The sequence below is a fragment of the Delphinus delphis genome, chromosome 2, assembly GCF_949987515.2.
Source record: "Delphinus delphis chromosome 2, mDelDel1.2, whole genome shotgun sequence".
In the NCBI taxonomy this organism is placed as follows: domain Eukaryota; kingdom Metazoa; phylum Chordata; class Mammalia; order Artiodactyla; family Delphinidae; genus Delphinus; species Delphinus delphis.
The window spans coordinates 103825747-103848619 of NC_082684.1; the positions used below are offsets into that span (position 1 = coordinate 103825747).

Genomic DNA, 22873 nt, shown 5'->3' on the forward strand with positions numbered 1-22873 from the left:
CGCCCTCCCTCCCTCCTTCCCTCCCTCCTTCCCTCCCTCTCTCTCTCTCTCTCTCTCTCTTTCTTTCTTTCCTTCTTTCTTTCCTTCTTTTCTCCTTTTTCTTCTGAGCCATGTGGCTGACAGGGTCTTGGTGCTCTGGCTGGGTTTCAGGCCTGTGCCTCTGAGGTGGGAAAGGCAAGTTCAGGACATTGGTCCACCAGAGACCTCCCAGCTCCACATAATATCAAACGGCAAAAGCTCTCCCAGAGAGCTCCATCTCAACGCTAAGACCCAGCTCACTCAACAACCAGCAAGCTACAGTGCTGGACACCCTATGCCAAACAACTAGGAAGACAGGAACACAACCCCACCCATTAGCAGAGAGGCTGCCTAAAAGCAAAATAAGGTCACAGACACCTCAAAACACACCACCGGATGCAGTCCTGCCCACCAGAAAGACAAGATCCAGCCTCATCCATCAGAGCACAGGCACTAGTCCCATCCACCAGGAAGCCAACACAACCCACTGAACCAACCTTAGCCACTGGGGACAGACACCAAAAACAAAGTGAACTACGAACTTGCAGCCTGCAAAAAGAAGACCCCAAACACAGTAAGTTAAGTAAAATGAGAAGACAGAGAAACACACAGCAGATGAAGGAGCAAGGTAAAAACCCCTGAGACCAAACAAATGAAGAGGAAACAGGCAGTCTACCTGAAAAAAAATTCAGAGTAATGAAAGTAAAGATGATCCAAAATCTTGGAAATAGAATGGAGAAAATACAAGAAGAATTTAACAAGGACCTAGAAGAACTAAAGAGCAAACAAACAATGACGAACAACACAATAAATGAAATTTAAAATTCTCTAGAAGGAATCAAGAGCAGAATAACTGAGGCAGAAGAACGGATAAGTGACCTGGAAGATAAAATAGTGGAAATAACTACTGCAGAGCAGAATAAAGAAAAAAGAATGAAAAGAACTGAGGACAGTCTCAGAGAACTCTGGGACAACATTAAATGCACCAACATTCGAATTATAGGGGTCCCAGAAGAAGAAGAGAAAAAGAAAGGGACTGAGAAAATATTTGAAGAGATTATAGTTGAAAACTTCCATAATATGGGAAAGGAAATAGGTAATCAAGTCCAGGAAGCACAGAGAGCCCCATACAGGATAAATCCAAGGAGAAACATGCCAAGACACATATTAATCAAACTGTCAAAAATTAAATACAAAGAACAAATATTAAAAGCAGCAAGGGAAAAGCAGCAAGTAACACATAAGGGAATCCCCATAAGGTTAACAGCTGATCTTTCAGCAGAAGCTCTGCAAGCCAGAAGGGAGTGGCAGGACATATGTAAAGTGATGAAAGAGAAAAACCTACAACCAAGATTACTCTACCCAGCAAGGATCTCATTCAGATTTGATGGAGAAATTAAAAGCTTTACAGACAAGCAAAAGCTAAGAGAATTCAGCACCATCGACCCAGCTTTACAACAAATGCTAAAGGATCTTCTCTAGGCAGGAGACACAAGAGAAGGAAAAGATCTAAAATAACAAACCACAAAAATTAAGAAAATGGTAATGAGAACATACATGTCGATCATTACCTTAAATGTAAATGGATTAAATGCTCCCACCAAAAGACACAGACTGGCTGAATGGATACAAAAACAAGACCCGTATATATGCTGTCTACAAGAGACCCACTTCAGACCTAGGGACATATACAGACTGAAAGTGAGGGGATGAAAAAAGATATTCCATGCAAAAGGAATTCAAAAGAAAGCTGGAGTAGCAATTCTCATATCAGACAAAATAGACTTCAAAATAAAGACTTTTACAAGAGACAAAGAAGGACACTACATAATGATCAAGGGATCAATCCAAGAAGAAGATACAACAATTGTAAATATTTATGCACCCAACATAGGAGCATCTCAATACATAAGGCAAATGCTAACAGCCATAAAACAGGAAATTGACAGTAACACAATAATAGTAGGGGACTCTAACACCCCGCTTTCACCAATGGACACATCATCCAAAATGAAAATAAATAAGGAAACACAAGCTTTAGATGACACATTATACAAGATGGACTTAACTGATATGTATAGGACATTCCATCCAAAAAAACAGAATACACTTTCTTCTCAAGTGCTCATGGAAATTTCTCCAGGAGATATCATATCTTGGGTTACAAATCAAGCCTTGATAAATTTAAGAAAATTGAATCATATCAGGTATCTATTCCGACCACAATGCTATGAGACTAGATATCATTACAGTAAAAAATCTGTAAAAAATACAAACACATGGAGGCTAAACAGTACACTACTAAATAACCAAGAGATCACTGAAGAAATCAAAGAGGAAATCAAAAAATACCTAGAAACAAATGACAATGAAAACACGATGACCCAAAACCTATGGGATGCAGCAAAAGCAGTTCTAAGAGGGAAGTTTATAGGAATACAATACTACCTCAAGAAACAAGAAAAATCTCAAATAAACAACCTAACCTTACACCTAAAGCAATTAGAGAAAGAAGAACAAAACCCCCTCAAAGTTAGCAGAAAGAAAGAAATCATAAAAATCAGATCAGAAATAAATGAAAAAGAAATGAAGGAAACAATAGCAAAGATTAATAAAACTAAAAGCTGGTTCTTTGAGAAGATAAAATTGATAAATCATTAGCCAGACTCATCAAGAAAAAAAGGGAGAAGGCTCAAATCAACAGAATTAGAAATGAAAAAGGAGAAGTTACAACTGACACTGAGAAATACAAAGGAACGTGAGAGATCACTACAAGCAACTATATGCCAGTAAAATGGACAACCTGGAATAAATGGACAAACTCTTAGAAAAGCATAACCTTCTGTAACTGAACCAGGAAGAAATGGAAAATATAAACAGACCAGTTGCAAGCACTGAAAGTGAGACTGTGATAAAAATCTTCCAACAAACAAAAGCCCAGGACCAGATGGCTTCACAGGCGAATTCTATCAAACATTTAGAGAAGAGCTAACACCTATCCTTCTACTCTTCCGAAATACAGCAGAGGGAGGAACACTCCCAATCTCATTCTACGAGGCTACCATCACCCTGATACCAAAACCAGACAAAGATATCACAAAGAAAGAAAACTACAGGCCAATATCATTGATGAATATAGATGCAAAAATCCTCAACAAAATACTAGCAAATAGAATCCAACAACACATTAAAAGGATGATACAACATGATCACGTGGGGTTTATCCCAGGAATATAAGGATTCTTCAATACATGAAACTCAATCAATGTGATACACCATATTAACACACTGAAGCAGAAAAACCATATGATCATCTCAATAGATGCAGAAAAAGCTTTTGACAAAATTCAACACCCATTTATGATAAAAACCCTGCAGAAAGTAGGCATAGAGGGAATTTACCTCAACAGAATAAAGGCCATATATGACAAACCCACAGCAAACATCATTCTCACTGGTGAAAAACTGACATCATTTCCTCTAAGATCAGGAACAAGACAAGGTTGTCCACTCTCACCACTATTATTCAACACAGTTTCGGAAGTTTTAGCTACAGAAATCAGAGAATAATAAGAAATAAAAGGAATCCAAATCAGAAAAGAATAAGTAAAACTGTCACTCTTTGCAGATGACATGATACTATACATAGAGAATCCTAAAGATGCTACCAGAAAACTACTAGAGCCAATCAATGAATTCGGTAAAGTAGCAGGATACAGAATTAATGCATAGAAATCTCTTGCATTCCTATACACTAATGATGAAAAATACGAAAGAGAAATTAAGGAAACACTCCCATTTACCACTGCAACAAAAAGAATAAAATACCTAGGAATAAACCTACCTAAGGAGACAAAAGACCTGTACTCAGAAAACTATAAGACACTGATGAAAGAAATTAAAGACGATACAAACAGATGGAGAGATATACCATGTTCTTGGATTGGAAGAATCACCATTGTGAAAATGCCTATACTACCCAAAAGAATCTACAGATTCAGTGCAATCCCTATCAATTACCCATGGCATTTTTCACAGAACTAGAACAATAAATATCACAATTTGTATGGAAACACAAAAGACCCCGAATAGCCAAAGCAATCTTGAGAAAGAAAAACAGAGCTGGAGGAATCAGGCTCCCTGACTTCAGACTATACTACAAAGCTACAGTAATAAAGACAGCATGGTACTGGCACAAAAACAGAAATATAGATCAATGGAACAGGATAGAAAGCCCAGAGATAAACCCATGCACATATGGACACCTTATTTTTGATAAAGGAGGGAAAAATATACAATGGAGAAAAGACAGCCTCTTCAATAAATGGTGCTGGGAAAACTGGACACCTACATGTCAAAGAATGAAATTTGAACACTCCCTAACACCATACACAAAAATAAACTCAAAATGGATTAAAGACCTAAATTTAAGGGCAGACACTATCAAACTCTTAGAGGAAAACATAGGCAGAACACCCTATGACATAAATCACAGCAAGATCCTTTTTGACCCACCTCCTAGAGAAATGGAAATAAAAACAAAAGTAAACAAATGGGACCTAATGAAACTTCAAAGCTTTTGCACTGCAAAGGAAACCATAAACAAGATGAAAGACAACCCTCAGAATGGGAGAAAATATTTGCAAATGAAGGAACTGAGAAAGGATTGATCTCCAAAATATACAAGCAGCTCATTCAGCTGAATATCCAAAAAACAAACAATCCAATCCAGAAATGGGCAGAAGACCTAAATAGATATTTCTCCAAAGCAGATACCAGATCGCCAAGAAACACATGAAAAGATGCTCAACATCACTAATCATTAGAGAAATGCAAATCAAAACTACAATGAGGTATCACCTCACACCCGTCAGAGTGGCCATCATCAAAAAATGTGTAAACAATAAATGTTGGAGAGGGTGTGGAGAAAAGGGAGCCCTCTTGCACTGTTGGTGGGAATGTAAATTGATACAGCCAGTATGGAGAACAGTATGGAGGTTCCTTAAAAAATCTAAAAATAGAACTACAATATGACCCAGCAATCCTACTACTGGGCATATACCCTGAGAAAGCCATAATTCAAAAAAAGTCATGTACCACAATGTTCATTGCAGATCTATTTACAATAGCCAGGACATGGAAGCAACCTAAGTGTCCAGCAACAGATGAATAGATAAAGAAGATGTGGCACATATATACAACGGAATATTACTCAGCCATAAAAAGAAACGAAATTGAGTTATTTGTAGTGAAGTGGATGGACATAGAGTCTGTCATACAGAGTGAAGTAAGTCAGAAAGAGAAAAATAAATACCGTATTCTAACACATATATATGGATTCTAAAAGACAAAAAAAAAGGTTCTGAAGAACCTAAGGGCAGGACAGGAATAAAGACGCAGATGTAGAGAATGGACTTGACGATGCAGGGAGGGGGAAGGGTAAGCTGGGACAAAGTGAGAGAGTGCCATGGACATATATATACTACCAAATGTAAAATAGATAGCTAGGGGGAAGCAGCCGCATAGCACAGGGAGATCAGCTCGGTGCTTTGGGACTACCCAGAGGGGTGGGATAGGGAGGGTGGGAGGGAGACACAAGAGGGAGGAGACATGGGGATATATGTATATGTATAGCTGATTCACTTTGTTATAAAGTAGAAACTAACACACCCTTGTAAAGCAATTATACTCCAATAAAGATGTTAAAATAAATAAATAAAATAAAGAGTAAACAGTGACAACAACAACAACAAAAAAACAAGTTAGGGACTTCCCTGGTGGTCCAGTGGCTAAGACTCCGTGCTCCCAAATGCCGGGGGCCTGGGTTTGATCCCTGGTCAGGGAACTAGATTCCGCATGCCGCAAGTAAAGATCCCGCACGCCGCAACGAAAAGATCCCACGTGCTGCAACTAAGACCCGGTGCAGCCAAATAGATAAATAAATATTAAAAAAAAAAAAACACAGCAGTTGAGGGGCATTCCCAATAGAGAGGAAAACATGATTAAAGGGATGGAGGTGAGTGGCAGCTTGTTGCCGGCAAGGAACAACCAACAGTCCAGTGTGGCTGGAGCATCCCATTCAAGGCAAAGTAATGAAGAGGTCAGAGATGAGGCTGGGAGCTGGGAAGGCTAACACCCTGCTACAGCTTGTTAGCCTGGTGAACTAGCGTAAGTCTTCAGGGGATGGGGAACACTGGGATATTCTGAACATTGTAAGTAAGATCAGATTTGTGCCTTAGCTACACTACTTTGGGTTAGAGGATAGATTTCAGGGGACCAAGTGGGGAGCAGATTAGAAGGCTGTTGTAAGTGTCCTGCTAGTGATTTCAGGACCTGGACAGGATGGTAGTACGAATGGAGAGAAGGAGCTGCAACAGAGAAAGATTTTAGTAGATATGACTGCACAACTCAGTAGTTAACTACAGATAAAGGAAGAATGAGCAAGAGGCAAGGATGACTGCAGGCTTCTAGTTTGGGGAACTGAGAGCAAACCACTCAACCAAGAGAGGACAAGCAGAAGGACTAGCAATTGTGATCTAACTGTGTTTTGAGAAGAGCCCCTGGTAGGATGCATCATTCAAGACTGAGAATTCCATGACCGTCCTTATATGACAGCTACAGACTCCCTTGCAGGTGTCTCAAGTCCCTTTCCTTCTATAGGTTCCTTCCCTTACAGAATCATAGGAGATGAGAGCTGGGAGAAGGTTCCAGTGGCTTTTAGCCTAACACCCTCCTTGTACAGCTGGGAAGTCTAGAGACAGTAACTGACTGGCCTAAAATCCTTATTATCTTTTTAATACGTTTAAGGCTGTTCTAACTTCAGATGAAAAACAACAACAAAAATCAAGCACATACCTTTAACCGTTCCTTTCCATCAACTTGACCACCAGTCTTCCTTCTTTAGTAGTCAAAGACCCATTGCCCCATTTCCTTCCAATTCAGAATTCATTACTTACAGTTCTGCAACGTTCTACTTCTCTACACTTCGAATGCTACTGCTCTAAAATGAACTGAGAAAGACTTCCTTGTCAAACAAAACAGCCTTTTCTCAGTCCCCACAGTTGTTCCTTGGCTTTCGGTGAGGTTTGAATACTACCTGCTACACCTCTCCTTAAATGCTTTGCTCCCTTGGTCTCTCTAACAGTGAGCTTTCCTTGGGTTTACTCCTTCATGCTCCACTTCTTCTGACTCCAATTCTAGATCTCCATGCTTCCATCATGAGCCAAACACTCTTGTCTTTTCAATCACTTACTCTGGGGTCATTCACCTCACGGTGTCCACAGTGTCTTCTGGGTTCACATCCAGATCGGACAGTAGTCCATGTGGAAAAGTTGGGCATGTGTCATAAGTGTGATGTGCCAATTCTCTTGGCCCGCATCACTAGAGGCACGGAGCCTTCTCAAAGACAAGGAATTCATGTGCTCCTGGAGGGGCTCACTGCTGGGCTGAACTACAGTTAAAAGGGACACTGACAAATGAGAGAATGTTCTGAAAAAAGCAATGGGGTTGGTAAGGGATCTAAAAACAACATGTGAAAACCGCTGAAAAGGCTAAGAATGACGAGCTTGGGAAAGACAGTGCTCTTGGGACCCAGCTTTCTGCAAATTTGTGAAAACTTGTCACGTGGGATGCAGCATAGATGTGTTTTTCTCTGTTTCAGAAAGCAGAAATTTGCAGGAGGTTGTATTTTGGCTCAACAGGAAAAAAATTTCTTGCAAATAACTCACGTTGTTCAACCCAAGAACGAGCTGTCTCTCAATGCAGTGAACTCTGCCCTTGCTGAAGGCGTTGAAGAAGAAATGCCTGCTCTGAGAGGGAGACCAGCCATATCATCTCTGAGATCCCCTTTCCTCTGACACCCTGTGAATCACTCTCCCTGTGATAGCCTGTCAGCACCACGGACTTCACATGCCTGATGGGGAATCAGCCGTCCCATCCAATCCCTCAAGTCTACCATTCACGCTGTTGTTCTTCTAGATTGCTGGGTTAGATTCAACATCTTTGATTCCTTGTTCTTTTTAGGTCCCTATACCTCCACCTTCAGAATCTTTCTTTAATATGCTCTTAATACTTTATTTCCATGGATACCATTACAATCTCCAGACTTGCCAAACCCCACGTGGAGAGAAGTCATTGGATTTTTGAGTTGGGACGGACCCTAGAGAGATCAAGCCCAGCCTGCTCATTTTATAAGTAAGGAGAATGAGACACAGAAAAATTAAAGACTTCTCTAAGGTCACATAGTCAAAAGTGGTGGTACTAGGCTCCAAGATTTGTAGTGCCATATTCTTTCCATTGCCCCATACAGCTCTGGAATTTCTCCTTTTAATCACTCAGGCCACCCTGATACATTTCGGCCTAACTGGTCTTATAGACATTGGCCATGACTTAACCATGGAATGACTTGGTTTATTTGTTTAATACTGTCTGTTTGTTTAATGATGGTCTTTGGTCAAATCATATGTGTTAATCTAGATCTAGGAATTATCCTCAGTCTCTTAACTGTAACGGACCACTGGGTCTGCTTTGAGTTAAACAGCACTGTTCTTTTCTGGGCTTCTCACAGATACTGCCAAAGCAGGACTGCTGAATTGTGAAATAAAGAAGAATTCTAGCCAGCTCAAGCTCTCTAGAGTCTGCAAATCCAGGTCATTTGGATTTGAAACATATCATTGTACTCCAATGAGTACAAAAATTACATATATCATGTTAGCTGGCTATGCTCTGATTACTTCCCATAAAAGGTCCTGGACTCACGTTGGTTCTTCGGTTGCTATTCTGGTCTCTTCTAGTTCTTGTGCTTGTTTCAGCCAAGGTAATTTCGCTTCCACTGGACTTTTTTCTGACAAAAAGGGAACATAAACAACGAGCTTAATTATTGTTACTCATTCAAGAGTTGGATATGTGATTGTTATTTGCTGAAGATTTCATCAATTAAGAGGTCACGCTTTTCAAATGCACAGTACATGAAGTGGCTTCTGGATGGAACCAAAAATTTCTGTCATACATTTTTTTAATTAACACATTATCAAAATGCAACCAAACAACCCCATGACACAGCTGAATACATTGTCCAAGTTAGCATAAAAAGGCCTTTTATAAATCAGTACCAATATCTGTTGTTTGCATATTAAAGCTCTTACTTCAACCGTTATCAATTTGTTTTCTTTTTCCACACATTTTTTTGCCCATTGAATGAGGAAATTAATAGAGAAAAGCAAATACCATAGAAGGCTTAGAAAGTTGGGAGGAGGAGAGTCAGTGCTATGGTTTATTCAAACTTTAATTGCTATAATTGTTGAGGGAAATGATTACTAATTACCACTGGCCTGCAGGAGCAAGCTGGTGCCCCTCTCTGTCCTTTGAAGCTTCCTAAGATGTGAAGAAAGAAACAATCTAATTATGAAATGAGAAAGGAAATAATTTTGGACTACTCCAGGGAAATCACAGACACTAAGAAAGTGGCTATTAAAGTACCACTGACTGCAGAAATATGGAGAAAAGACTTCACTGAAGAAGTTATATAATCAGTGTTTGTACTTTGCATGGAAACCAGCGATTTTTCTGGAAGGCAGACATCATCAAATAAGTATTTTTTGAATAGTTAGTTGCCTATAAGGCTATTTGGGTAAATAATGCACCCAGAAATAATGAAGAAGAATTTTATCATCCTCTCCAAAGTACTAAGGAAGACTCCTTGGCACTGATACTTGGGAGTAATTCTTTTTCCACTTCCAAAAGGAAATACTTGTCACGAGGACTGGTGATACCTTAGTAAAGTACGTATATGGAAATAATCATGTCTAGAGAGGAACATACATCCAAAAGATGATGCCAAGACTTCCTTACCCATGGATGCTACCCATTTCTGCTAATTCATGTGGAACAAGTGGGAACTACAAAATAATTTCTAAGTGCACCTATAAATCTAGATTGGGAACTGAAAGTCTTCATTCATTCATGGTAGGCAATAGGACATATGATGAAGCTGGCATTGTTCCTTCCTCAAGAAATGTACACTCTGGTGGAAGGCATGTGGGAATTTTCCTTCTCCTTTTTCTTCAAAGCAGGGACTGCATCAAATTATTTTATGCCCACCAAGAAGTGTTAATATAAGCCTAGACAGGAGCCATTCTATATGTACTGAATCAGTAAGAGCTCAGTTTCTTCTCCAGACCAATTAGTCACATAGGTCTAACTTCCTTATCTAGGTGGATGGGTCTACTGTAATCTGTCAGTAAAACAATTTTTATAAGAAAGTTAGTATGTTGAAATTCAAATGCTGCAATATTAGTAAGAGAGCTGGAAGACACCGTTTGATTTAACTTTAAAATGCACCACAAACTTACCTTTGGGTTTGTAACACGGGATGGGAATGATACATTCTTCTTTGATGTGTAACTTCAGTTGTGGATTACAGCCACCAACGTGCTGTCCACGATGGTTGATACACAGAACAACGCGGTAACGTAACCCCCGGCCACAGGTCACTGTGCACTTCAAAGATGAAAAGAGAAGCCAATGAAATTCTTGTTCATGAAGAGATCCACAAAGGTACTAAGGTCTCATGCACAGGAGAGTCACTAATCTACATGAATGTTAAACACAAAAGACCGTTAGATAAACATCATGTAAGGAAGGGGGTGGAGGCTGATTTCCCATGATTCTTATGCTTCAGGGCCCCTCCCTTGCAAGGCTTCCTTCCCATTCTCCATTCGAGAAGTACTTCAGGTGAGGTCACAGCGCAAGAAAAATTGAAGTGCCCTGAAATCTTTCTACGCAAATATGAAAGAAACTTAATACAGGTTTTCTCAAATTTGATTAAACATTCACATGACATCATCCAAAACAATTTGTGAAGACAAAAGAAACTTTTCTAAACTATTAATTTAAAAAAATATCAAATTTTGCTCAACCATGCTAGAGGATTATCCTTCTATTCTGTGTATAGAAACTGATCTTCCAAAATTGTTGTCATGTGAAAGGGCCATCGAAGAGTATTCAGCCAAAAAGTTTAGGAAAAATATATTCTAGATGTATCAGGCACTTAAAATTAATAAAAACATGATGCTATTTTCTCTGAGTTTTTATGAACTTTGTGTTGTCAGGATTTTTTTTTCTTGAATTATTTGTTTATGATTTGGAAGGTACTCTTGTCTATGAATGGAATCTTTTCATGTCATGAACATCCAGGATCTGTTTTCAATTGATGTACATTATGTTGGTGAGCATATATGTATGTATATGTGTGTGTAGTTTTTTTTTTAAATCAAGACTTTATTTTTTAGGACTATTTAAGGTTTATAGAAAAATTGAGCAGATAGTACAGAGAGTTCCCATATGCCCCCTTTCTGCTACATACAGTTTTCCCTGTTGTTAATATCTTGCATTAGTGTGGTACCTTTGCTACAACTGATAAACCAATACTGATACATTATTATTAACTAAAGTCCAGAGTTCACATTAGGGTTGTCAGCTTAAAAAAATTTGTAATTTCTTACAATTTCTTTCATTATTGTACATAAACATTTACTTAGATACCCAATATTTGTGTTTTGTATTCTTTCTTCTTAAAAAGTCACCTCCTTGGTAGGGGAGGGATGGATTGGGAGTTTGGGATTAGCAGATGTAAACTATTATACATAGAATGGATAAACAACAAGGTCCTATCGGGTAGCACGTGGAACTATATTTAATACCCTGTGACAAACCATAATGGGTAAGAATATGAAAAAGAATATTTTATATATATATATATATATCTGAAACACTTTGCTATACAGCAGAAATTAACACAACATTGTAAATCAACTATACTTGAATAAAATAGATTTTTTAAAAAGTTATTTCCATATGGTATAAACTTCAGGCCCCACCAATCCTGGATCCACCCCTGGGAGAGGTCAAGAAGCCTTGGGCATGTGCTAGAGAACACACACTGTTCTGCAGATGTGATCTCACTAACCGTCCTGACACACTGGCAGGTTAGCAGCTTCACTCCCATTTAACAGATGAGCAAATGAACAGCCCACCACCTAAGGACCTTGCTCAAGGTCATGCAGTTCCTAAGAGGCAGAGCGGAAATCCTTCCTAGAGCCTCCTGTTGTCAAAATAATGACTTCACCGCTGCTTCATAAAGCTTAAAGATTCTTTCCTGAGTCCATGGGTGCTTCTTCAATTGTCACAGATGAGTTGCAGAGGATATGGAGGCCTTTTTCAGCATAGACCCATCTCCAAGAAGAGCAGCATAGCAGGAAACCTCTCTTATTCCCTCATGCCACTCTTATGACCACTGAACAAATACTGAATGAATTTAGTGAGGTTTGAGATTATATCTGACGTCTGGGAAACTGATTCACCTACTCCCACATTCACCTATTTGAAATATATGTGATCTTAAGAGGCTATTTTATACTGGCCAAGAAAGAAAAAAAATTCTGCCCCAAAGAGAAAGAAAACAATATGATTATAAGGTATAACTACCCTAGAACTGGTCAATCCAAAGGAATATTATTTCCTCAGTAGCTTCTCAGGAAGCTGGACACTTACCCCAATGATGTGGTCAGTGTTTACGACATTCCCAGAACTCCTCTTTCAAGCGGAATACATCCTTAATGATAGCAAATTCTCATCACTGAGAATGCGTTTGATTTTTAAAAAGTGGAAAGTATGAAGAGGCAAGAAGGATGAATGAGATGCGTTGGTTAACAGTCCTTCATCTGGGTATTGTAAGTGACAATAAAGTCATGATATAGATGGGGTGGGGGTGGTAATAAAAGCTCTAAAGACAGCACAAAACAAATGGGTAAGACCTGTAAGAGTGGAAAACAAGCTCTGCGGGTTGTAGAAGTAATGTTGATTTTTGAGGAGAGATCACAATATGATTTTTGGCATATAACTCGAGTTCAAAGAACCGAACGACCTTGCCACAATAAAATCCTTCCGTCTCAGTCTACTGACTTATGTGAACAAGGCTTCCCAGTGTGTACGTGCAAAACGAACTAAAACAAGAAATCAACAGTCAAAATTAAGAATAAAATTACTGCTGATCCCATGTTTCATTCTGGCAATGGACTGTTTTTTAAAGCCCCACTCGCCTTCTTGGAAGACTCATTTCAAAGGAAAGTTTACTTTTTATGTATAATAATCATTCACGAGAAATCGAAATACATTGAATTGTTATTTTGGTTCTGTACTAAAGTTAAATTTAATAATAACTTAATCCAGGGGAACATTTCTAATACTTAAAGCCTTACGGCTATAGGAAATTAAAATAAATTAATTTCAATGGCTACATGTATTTTCTTAGAGAAAAGTAGTATAGGGTAACCAATAAAAGACTTTAAAGCATAAAAGTACATTATATTAGGATAAATTCTGTGGGGGGGAATGGTTTAAAAATGTGAGTTCAAGGGGAAAATAATGCAAAACATTCAAATTATTCAAGAGCTTGTTCATATGTTTTTTAAAAATGGAAGATGGCAAGGATAGAAACCATCATGGCATTTACATTCTACTGGACATATTTTTTTTAATGCTATAACACTTTTATTTTAAAATGTCAGCCTTCAAGACGTGTTAGAAATGACATTCTTCGATTTTTTTTAATTTAAACTTGTGATAAAAATTTTAGATGTCAACCTAAATATATATGAAGGGGTATGTAATTTTCCAAACTTCTTTTGGTACGTGAACAAAAAAGGATGGATAACTACCGCCCTACTAAGTACAAATGAAGCAGTAGGGGGTGATGATTTTGAGCCAGGGATATCAGAAAAGGACTGTGATGAGATAGCATCTGTAAACTGGGGCTGGAAGCGGGCCTTTCACCCAGAAAACTCACTTATCTCTACTCTTCAAGTTTCAGTTCAAGTGCTTCCTCCTTTCGGAAACCTGCTCTGACACCTTCAAGTAGAGTGAATCACCCCACCTCTGCGTGCCGGCCATACAGGACATCATACAGCTCACTGCAGCGTCACACTGCGTCACAACTGTTCATTTGCGTATATGGTTTCTGCAACTGGATTATGAGCTTTTGGTGGGGGGGGGTGGGTAGAAGCAGGTTTTATTTACTCCCTAGGATGGCAGCTGGCACACTCAATAAATAAATAGATAAATGCGTGTGTGTGTTGAATTAAATATGTAGGGATCACGCAAAAGAGCTAAAGAAACATGAGTCAATTATGTCTCACCCTCTAGCAAATTAAAAGTTTAAGCTTAAAATATTAAATACCAATACCTGCAATTTTTTGACTAATCCAACTACACTTTATTTGCTCTAGAGGTTTACTTGCTCATCTCCCTAGAGAGGAAACTAAGCTAACCTAACACGAGGCCTTGTTATATCTCTGTGATGTTGCCCTTTTCTCTTTTCTCACCACCTGACACCTCAATGGCTTCCAAATAGACTGCCTGCCTCTGGTCCTTCCCAGCATCAGTCTATTGCCTCAATTACTTAAAATATATTACATTTATTTTCCTCAACAAAAATAGCGAAGCTTCTTAGTAACCACCAGACTAAGAACATACCTCTAATGTCAGTTTTATCATCTCCATCTGAATTTTCCAATTCTTTTTTTTTTTTTAATTTACTTTTGGCCGCATTGGGTCTTGGTTGCTGTGCGCAGGCTTTCTCTAGTTGCGGCAAGCAGGGGCTACTCTTCGTTGCAGTGTGCGGGCTTCTCATTGCGGTGGCTTCTCTTGTCGTGGCTCCTGGGCTCTAGAGCGCAGGTTCAGTAGTTGTGGCACACGGGCTTAGTTGCTCCACGGCATGTGGGATCTTCCCAGACCAGGGATCGAACCCGTGTGCCCTGCATTGGCAGGCGGATTCTTAATCACCGTGCAACCAGGGAAGCCCCAATCTTCCAATTCTTAGTCACGTGGGTTCTCTCTTTAATCCAGATGAATTAGGGCCTTTTTCAACATCTAGTCATTCTGTGTCATTTCTGCCTTTGCTCAGCCGTTTCGGCTTGGCCCTACCTCACAGTGATGTCTTCACTAGGCTCTCGTTTGGTTAAATCTTAAAGATGGGTCAAGCACTACAAGGGCAACAAAGACTTCCCGATCAACTCTGCTCCAATGCCTGTTCCGTTCAGATGTACCATGGTTCTTAATTAATTGTTCTTACCTGCGTTGATGCCTGCAATGTTCTCTCTTACACTGTCCTCCAACTGGCTCTTCCCAAGCTCTTTGGGAGTAGGAACCCCGTTCATATACAACTTCTGCCTCCCCCAAGTTGCCCAGTACAGTGTTGGGAGCATAGCAAATAATCATTAAAATCTGAGATTGAATTAAAAAGTGGCGTGTACTTGGGACTTCCCCAGTGGCACAGTGGTTAAGAATCCACCTGCCAATGCAGGGGACACAGGCTCGAGCCCTGGTCGGGGAAGATCCCACATGCCACGGAGCAACTAAGCCCGTGCGCCACAACCACTGAGCCTGCACTTTGGAACCCCGCGCCTAGAGCCCGTGTTCCGCAACAAGAGAAGCCACTGCAATGAGAAGCCCACGCACCGCAACAAAGGGTAGCCCCCGCTTGCTGCAACTAGAGAAAGCCCGCACACAGCAACCAAGACCCAATGCAGCCTAAAATTAACTAATTTCTAAAAAAAGTGGCGTGTACTCAAATCTTACCTGAGACCACTCCATGGCAATCCACTTGGGACAGTCGAACAGATTGCAGGTTTGCATAACCTTGGGTTTAGGCGCATACATGCACTTCCACTCTTCCACTTGCAGTATCTCTCCATGCATGGACTCCTCCACACACACGAAGCTCCGTCTTTGAATCCCACCTCCACAGGACACCGAACACGCAGTCCAAGGATTATGTTCCCAGCTCAAAAGCAAACAAACGAAAACACATTATTTATTTGTTGCTTGTTTCAAGTTTGCAAAGTTGATTGCAAAAAGTACAGCCTTGGGATAACAGTTGTGGTTCAGTTGAAAGAGCACAGAATTGGAACCTTAAGACTTTAATCTTAACTGCTACACACAATCTGCAGTCCCAAGGTACTTAACTCCTCTGACCCGAAGGTTATTGTCAAATGGGAGTAAGACACCTGCCCTCATGTATTACCACAACAGGGCCATTGTGAGAATCAAATAAATTAAACTATAGAGTGTGAACGCATCTTCAAACAGTCTCTAAACTATAAAACACCAATGGACTAGGGAATCACAGAATCTCAAAGTCGGAAAGAACCATCCTAGTCATCTAGGTATAAAAGGGAATGCAGATTTCTGATCAATTGCAATGCTTGAGGTCCCTCTATAATACCCAGTTATCAAGATACGCTTGACATCTCCAGTGACAGAAAACATCACCCTCTGAGCCAGCCTATTCCATATAATTCTTAGAAAGATCTTTCTTATTATGGACTTGAAGTCTGTGTTCCCTTATCTCTCTGTGAAAGGTCTAATAACTGTCCCTCTTACATTTTAGTCTATTGCTACAGATACTACAGTTCCTTGCAAATTACTTAAAGCATATGACAGAAAGAAAAAGGAAACCTGTAACTCACCGAGGGAGAGGTTGGAAGTGGTCATAGGGCATGATCTCTTTAAATCCATCACTACAAATGAAATCATTGTGAGAATATAATTTCTAATCAATTAACGCATTTATTAATTTGACTAGTACAGGTGTGACATCCCAAAAGACAGAGCTCTTTCAAATTAAAAACTAAATATGCCGAGTGTTATGAACCATTTCCCCCCAAATTCAGCCACGATCTCCTTAATTTTTAGGAAAATCTCTGACACACGACATCCCCAATTCTATATGAAAATGTAGACAATGGAACTAGTAATATGTATTCATCAAAGGAAAGAGTTTCTCTTAATTTAGATAAATCTATTTATTCCCTTTTATCATCTTAGCAGGTTAGTCTGATAAAATATATTAATGACAGTAACACACTGTCATATTAGCAGGATCTTTAGAAAACCATTTTGTTTCACAGAATTTGCCTTTTGAAAAGGCCTCTATTAATAATTACATACACCTGGGATTACCGGACATACACTGCTTCGTGATAGGAAGTGAAATCCACTGAGAATGCTTCCTTTTCCACTTGCACACTTCTGCCTTAGCCAGCTGGCAGATAAGTGGGGGATTCTGGGACTTGACAGTATGCTGTTATTTTAAGATACTGTACTAAAGCCAGGAAACTTCCCCAGACAATCCAAGTCATCAGGTACTAAATTATGCAGCAGGATAGTTTATGCATAGCTTTACTGCTCTGGCATTAAAACTCTTCACTTCCTTGCACCATGCATTATTTATACTGAACTTAATGTGTACACTTCAAAAGTCAAAACGTGGTGACCGGTGACCCAGTTTAAAAAGCTAACATGGTGAGTTACTGATATTTACGGCTGTCGGATGGACTAGACACTGTACTTGGATGAAGAGAACGTTCATGCTGTATGTGCAAGAGATGCTCAAAGAGGTTCATTATAAACAGTCAAAGATCACAGCACATGGACACATAGCCCGCAAGAGAGAACTAGACTGAGTAAGCTGATGAGCCTAATTCCTACTGACCACGGTTATAAATGTGAAGACAGGTACCCGCCACCAGTGTACGTTCAAGGTCACGCCGTGGCAATGTGTTGCCTGGCAACGGTGGGTCAGTCCCAGCTGCAGTTGATTTGTTTCTTTTTAAAGGAAGAAGGGTATGGGCAGTTATGCAAACCTTGATGGGCAAGGATCCATGCTGCACTCCTTCAGTTTTGGTTTTGGTTTCACATTCTCAGGGTAGTAATGGCAATAATGGTCAGGAACCACCCTCTTCAACCGGATATCCACACATTCAGCAGAATTGAGCTGATACCCTAAAGCAGCAGAACAAGAAAGTCTGAAGATCGCATCCATTCGGGGTTTACTTGGCAAAGTTATCACTTGGCACACACTTTTTTATTCCTCTTTAAGAAACTTAACTCAGTGGTTCTCAACTCTGGGCGTATAACAGAACCACTTGGGAGGCTTTTATTACACCAACGCCCAGGTCCCTTCCTGGTCCAATTAAATCAGAAGCACTGCAGCCAAGAAATCAGCATTTCCACTGGTCAAAGTGGAAGGAGCGGGTGCTTTCTGTTGCCATGATTGCGTTGAGACCAAAGAAATAAAGTTGTTCCTTTATTCCCAGGCTGCGGGGTAGTAGAAGCAGCAGATCCCCACTGCTTAATCCCAAGGGGGCGTAAGGCTCTTTAGCCAAAGCACCTATGGAGAGCTAACGATTGGACTGAGTGCTATTTTCAGTTTCCCGAACTACTTTAGGTTTAGAGTTGTTGTGGGGAGCGAATAAGATCACGTGCGTCAAAGCTCTGTTAAAATTGTAAATCTCTAGACAGATGCTAGGTGATTTGGTGCAGCAGCAGCAGCAGAAAAAAGACTTTTTAAAAAAGACTCTCAGGTTCTTCTAAGATGACTACCATGGGTGGCCAAGATGGAGAATGACTACTTGAACTGATTGTGTGACTCTTAGCACTTATAACTAAAAGTTACAATAGACGCCTTTGAAAATGTTTGGAGCTCAGGTACAGAAAGTAGTTATTCATTGCCACGTCTCCTCATCCTGGCACTGTGCAAGGCTCTCGTTTCCGTATACTTTCTCTTCTCCCATCACCCCTCCCATTACAATCCCCCAGAGACATCTATTTATTGTTTATATGTGCTTAACTATACATCTGTCTTCTGTAATTTTGTTTTGTGTGTATCTGTTTTGACTAAATTAAGGATACTGTGTTTTAAGTCCTGTTCTGTTTTCTACTTTTCTCACTCAACATTACATTTCTGAGAACCACCCTTGTACTGTTGCTTCTTTCTTTTTTATAATATTCCATTGCTTGTACATTTTACTAATTTCCTGTCCTGGGGTACCTAGGGGTACCCCTGATGACAATGAACTTTCTAACTGGGAAAATAAGCATTGTCTATACAGAGAGGAACAAAACCCTCCCCGCCTACATCTGCCTCTGCCTCATAAGCCTTCAAAGAAGAAGGAATGAAGACTTATTCCTGATTCTATTAAATTCAATGTGTACAGTCTCTGAGGAAAGTGAACATTCCACAAGGATGAGTGCTATAAACTTAAAAAACAACTCACAAAATGATGCTTCTAACTTCCTGAAAGATTTGATTCCAGGTTTCCTGTCACTACATAAGCGTCATGTTAAGTTTTTAAAAAAGTAATTTTTTAAAACCAGAATGAGCTCTTCACCAAAAAAAACACCCACAAAAAAAACAAACAAAAAAACCCCCAAAGTTAAGTTCTCAGCCTCAGCCAACTGGTCTAAAGTTCTAAAAATACATTTAAAGGCCCAATTGCTGAGAGGAATCTGATTTTATAAACCAATAGACAGCTTTCTACAAGTCGAGGCTTAAATGTAAGCTGAGTGTGGAAGGACAGACTGGTATGCATTATAAAAAGCAAGGTCAAAACCACAGGAACGAAAATCCAAATGGAGTCAATAAAGTATTACTTGGGTGCCAATATCTGCTAGAAAGTCTGCAATATCAGATGACAGTGGCAATCTCGGTACTTTCTCCAAACTAATCTCAAGTATCCCACATAGATGATTGCAGACAAGACCAGGAAAGTCCATCCAAATACCTTGGAGACCAGCGAGCTAATTTTCCTGATTACACCAAAAACCCTGAAATGCCACTTAACACAAATCATGTAGATTTGATTACTAACATAATTGAATTTTGGTAATGCTTTCCTTGTGGGTTTTATGGGTATGTTTTTATTTTTCCCCAAGACAATAAGAGAATGAGATTACAGCTCCTTGAGTTAAAGAAAAAAATCTTTGCTCTAAATGGAAACATATTTCTAGGAGGAGACAAGGAGCATACAGGTGTTTATAATTTGGGGAGAGACAATTAATTTTCCTCTTTAATTTTGTAGCAGTACAGAGATATCTAAAAGAGAAAGAAATAAGGCAGACTGCCTTCCTACATTATGAACAAATGTATTGAAATTTTGCCAGTGTACAGAAAGTGGCAGGATATTGGGGGACCCCCAAAAGGAGCCTAAAATGTTCCTTCTGTCCTTACGGCCAACGCTATCTTTGGTGGACAGTCACACAGCCAGGAGCTTCCATTGAAGGTTCCAGCAGGACTGATCGTGTCTTTCCTTGGGCACCAGCTATGAGAAACATCTATTCTCCTCCCAAGAACTGAACCAACTGAACTAATAAGCTTAGTCCCATTATACATGTCCCTCCCAGAACGGAAAGCTTCTCTTTTTTAACTTAGGTGTCCAAATGAGAACGTCTCTCTGTGTGTGAGAGCTAGGGAATAAATTAAAAAGAAAGAGATATTTGTTTTTCTGATGGGTAAGAATTAAAAATCCCCCCTATCTCTTGGCTTTTATTTTGGAGTCCATGAGAGACATGCAAACATGTTTCCAGCTCTTTGCCCAAAGTAAAGGGTGTTTTCTACATCCAGTTTTCACCTATGTTCAAGAATAAAGCAAACGCACATTCATTAAAACCACTGCATTCCAGGCCACTGAGTAAGATGCTGTGTGGTTACACATCTCTAATTACCATGCTACTCTTTTTTTAACATCTTTATTGGAGTATAATTGCTTTAAAACGTTGTGTTAGTTTCTTCTGGATAACAAAGTGAGTCAGCTACACATAGACATATATCCCCATATCCCCTCCCTCTGGCGTCTCCCTCCCTCCCACCCTCCCCCTACCCCATCCCTCTAGGTGGTCACAAAGCACCGAGCTGATCTCCCTGTGCTACGCGGCTGCTTCCCACTAGCTATCTATTTGGTAGTACCACGCTAACTTTAAAGTCAGCTTCAAAAAAGCAAACGTGTCATTTCTAACTCTGAGCTCTAAATATTCATGAACAAAGTCTGTGCCTCACCTCCTCCACATGTCACAGTGCAGGGAAAGAAGTCAGTTTGTCTCCACTGATGACTGATTGGCTGGTAAAAGAAGAACTGGACCACGCTGTCCTTGGCCGCAGTGTACCTGGTCTGGACGGAGACAACTTTGATAACATATTCGCATGCAAGGAGCTAGTGCCTTCCACATCTTTCAACATCAGGTGAACACAAGTCACCTACGTAGACAAACACATCTATCACAATGAACTCTGGTGCATGAAGAGTCCCAGAATTTTAAGATGTGACAGCATTTCGATTAGATTTGTCATAGATGGGATCTCAGAGGATCTTTGACCAATCTCCTTGGAGTCATTTTTCCAGATAATTCTATGCCTATGAATGAGCTCACAAAAATGTAGGTGCATTTTTAGTTTATTTATTTAAGTTTTATTTTTCTTCCCAATACATTTGATTTTAATTTCCATGAGAACAGGAGATGAGACAGGAAATGTAATCTGGGTTTGCTTACAACATGGCACAAACTGCGATTCTTACGTTTATAATAACAACATCTTTAAGCATCTTTAAGCAGATCCTTCTGAAAAATCCTTCTGAAAGCACAACTATAGAAACTCAAATGTACACAAATCCATGGTGTTTGCATAGAAGCCTTTCAGTATCTAATTAAAATAGAGGAGGGGTACCACTGAGAGTGAGCAAGCAGTTATAGACACAGGTAAGTTTACTTTCAGGTTATTTTACTCAGGCAGCAAGTCCTCTCCCTACATTTTTTTTCCTTCCCTCCTGACTGAACAAATGAGTGAATTGAGGAAAAGTCCCAGAACACAACACAAAAAGAAAAAGAGAGGGAAAACAAAGGTTAAGCTGTGGGAGATAGATCCAATGCCAGCATCACATGGAGTTCAAGAGAAAGAATAGAAAAAATAATGAAAAGGTGATATTTGATTGCATCATTGTTGAGAATTTCCTAGACCTTAAGAAAAACAGAAGTACTCAGTCTAAAAATATTCATAAAGTTCTGAGCAGACATTGTAAAAAATACAACAACAAGGATAAAGAGAAATTCTGAAAGTTATCAGAAAGAAAAAAAATGATTCCCTACAAAGGAGTGAGAATCAGAATGGCATCAGACTTCTCACAGACAATAATGGATGCAAGAAAAGAAAAGCATACCTTCAAAGTGATGAGGGACAATAGTTTTTTAATCTAGAATTCTACAACCAAATTATTCATTGCTAATCAACTGTCAACTTATAAACAATCTATGATCAAATTATCAATCAGTAATCAGTGAAATAAAGTTTTTCTCAGACACAAAATGACAGAAACTTTATCACTCAGAAGCTCTCACTAGGAAAAAGAAAAAACTATGAAAGGATATACTGAAAAAGAAGTAATATAAATCCACAAGAAAGTAGTGAGATGCAAGAAGCAGTAATGGTGAAATAAATCAGTAAAACTTATTAGTAAATCTAAATAAGGGTTGACCAAAAAATAAAACTTTGATGTATTTAATTATAAAATAGTAAAAAGAAATTGTAAAATTATAAAATGGTGAAAAATTCCAGACACGAGATGTGTGTGGAGGGAGAGAGGGGAAGGGTTACAGTGATGGGATGAGGATAGCACAGAAAAGACTTCTAAGTAGTTCTGCTTCTGGCTATGGAAGAACGGGTTTGTTTCTGATGAATCCTCCCACTGAGAATAAGTAAAAGTGCTGCATAGAATACTTTTTAATGTACTTGAAGGCATCAGAAAACAACCGTAGTAGTGAGGATGTGCAAGGCCAATATCCCAGACACAAAGGAAGCCCAGACATGTGAGCATGACATTTGGTACCACCTTTAGTACCACCTTTCTGCTCAAGACATTTTCCATTTTACAAGTGGTAACTGAGCAGCTGAGAAGCTGAGCAGGCCTGTCAGACTCAAGTGGCTGAGGCAGCAAAACCTGGAGCTCCAGGCCCACCAAGGTGAGGAGTG

General features: G+C 39.5%; 1 protein-coding gene across 1 annotated transcript in view; it reads right to left on the reverse strand.

The window, feature by feature from the left end:
* ADAMTSL3 (ADAMTS like 3) overlaps window positions 1-22873 on the reverse strand; it is a 370467-nt gene that overhangs the window by 136745 nt on the left and 210849 nt on the right. The window contains exons 10-15 of the mRNA XM_060005339.1: window positions 20909-21020; window positions 17718-17856; window positions 16542-16592; window positions 15652-15856; window positions 10368-10515; window positions 8776-8860 (exon numbers count right to left, since the gene is read on the reverse strand). Coding sequence (XP_059861322.1) covers window positions 8776-8860; window positions 10368-10515; window positions 15652-15856; window positions 16542-16592; window positions 17718-17856; window positions 20909-21020 — 740 coding nt within the window. The remainder of the gene's footprint in view (window positions 1-8775; window positions 8861-10367; window positions 10516-15651; window positions 15857-16541; window positions 16593-17717; window positions 17857-20908; window positions 21021-22873) is intronic.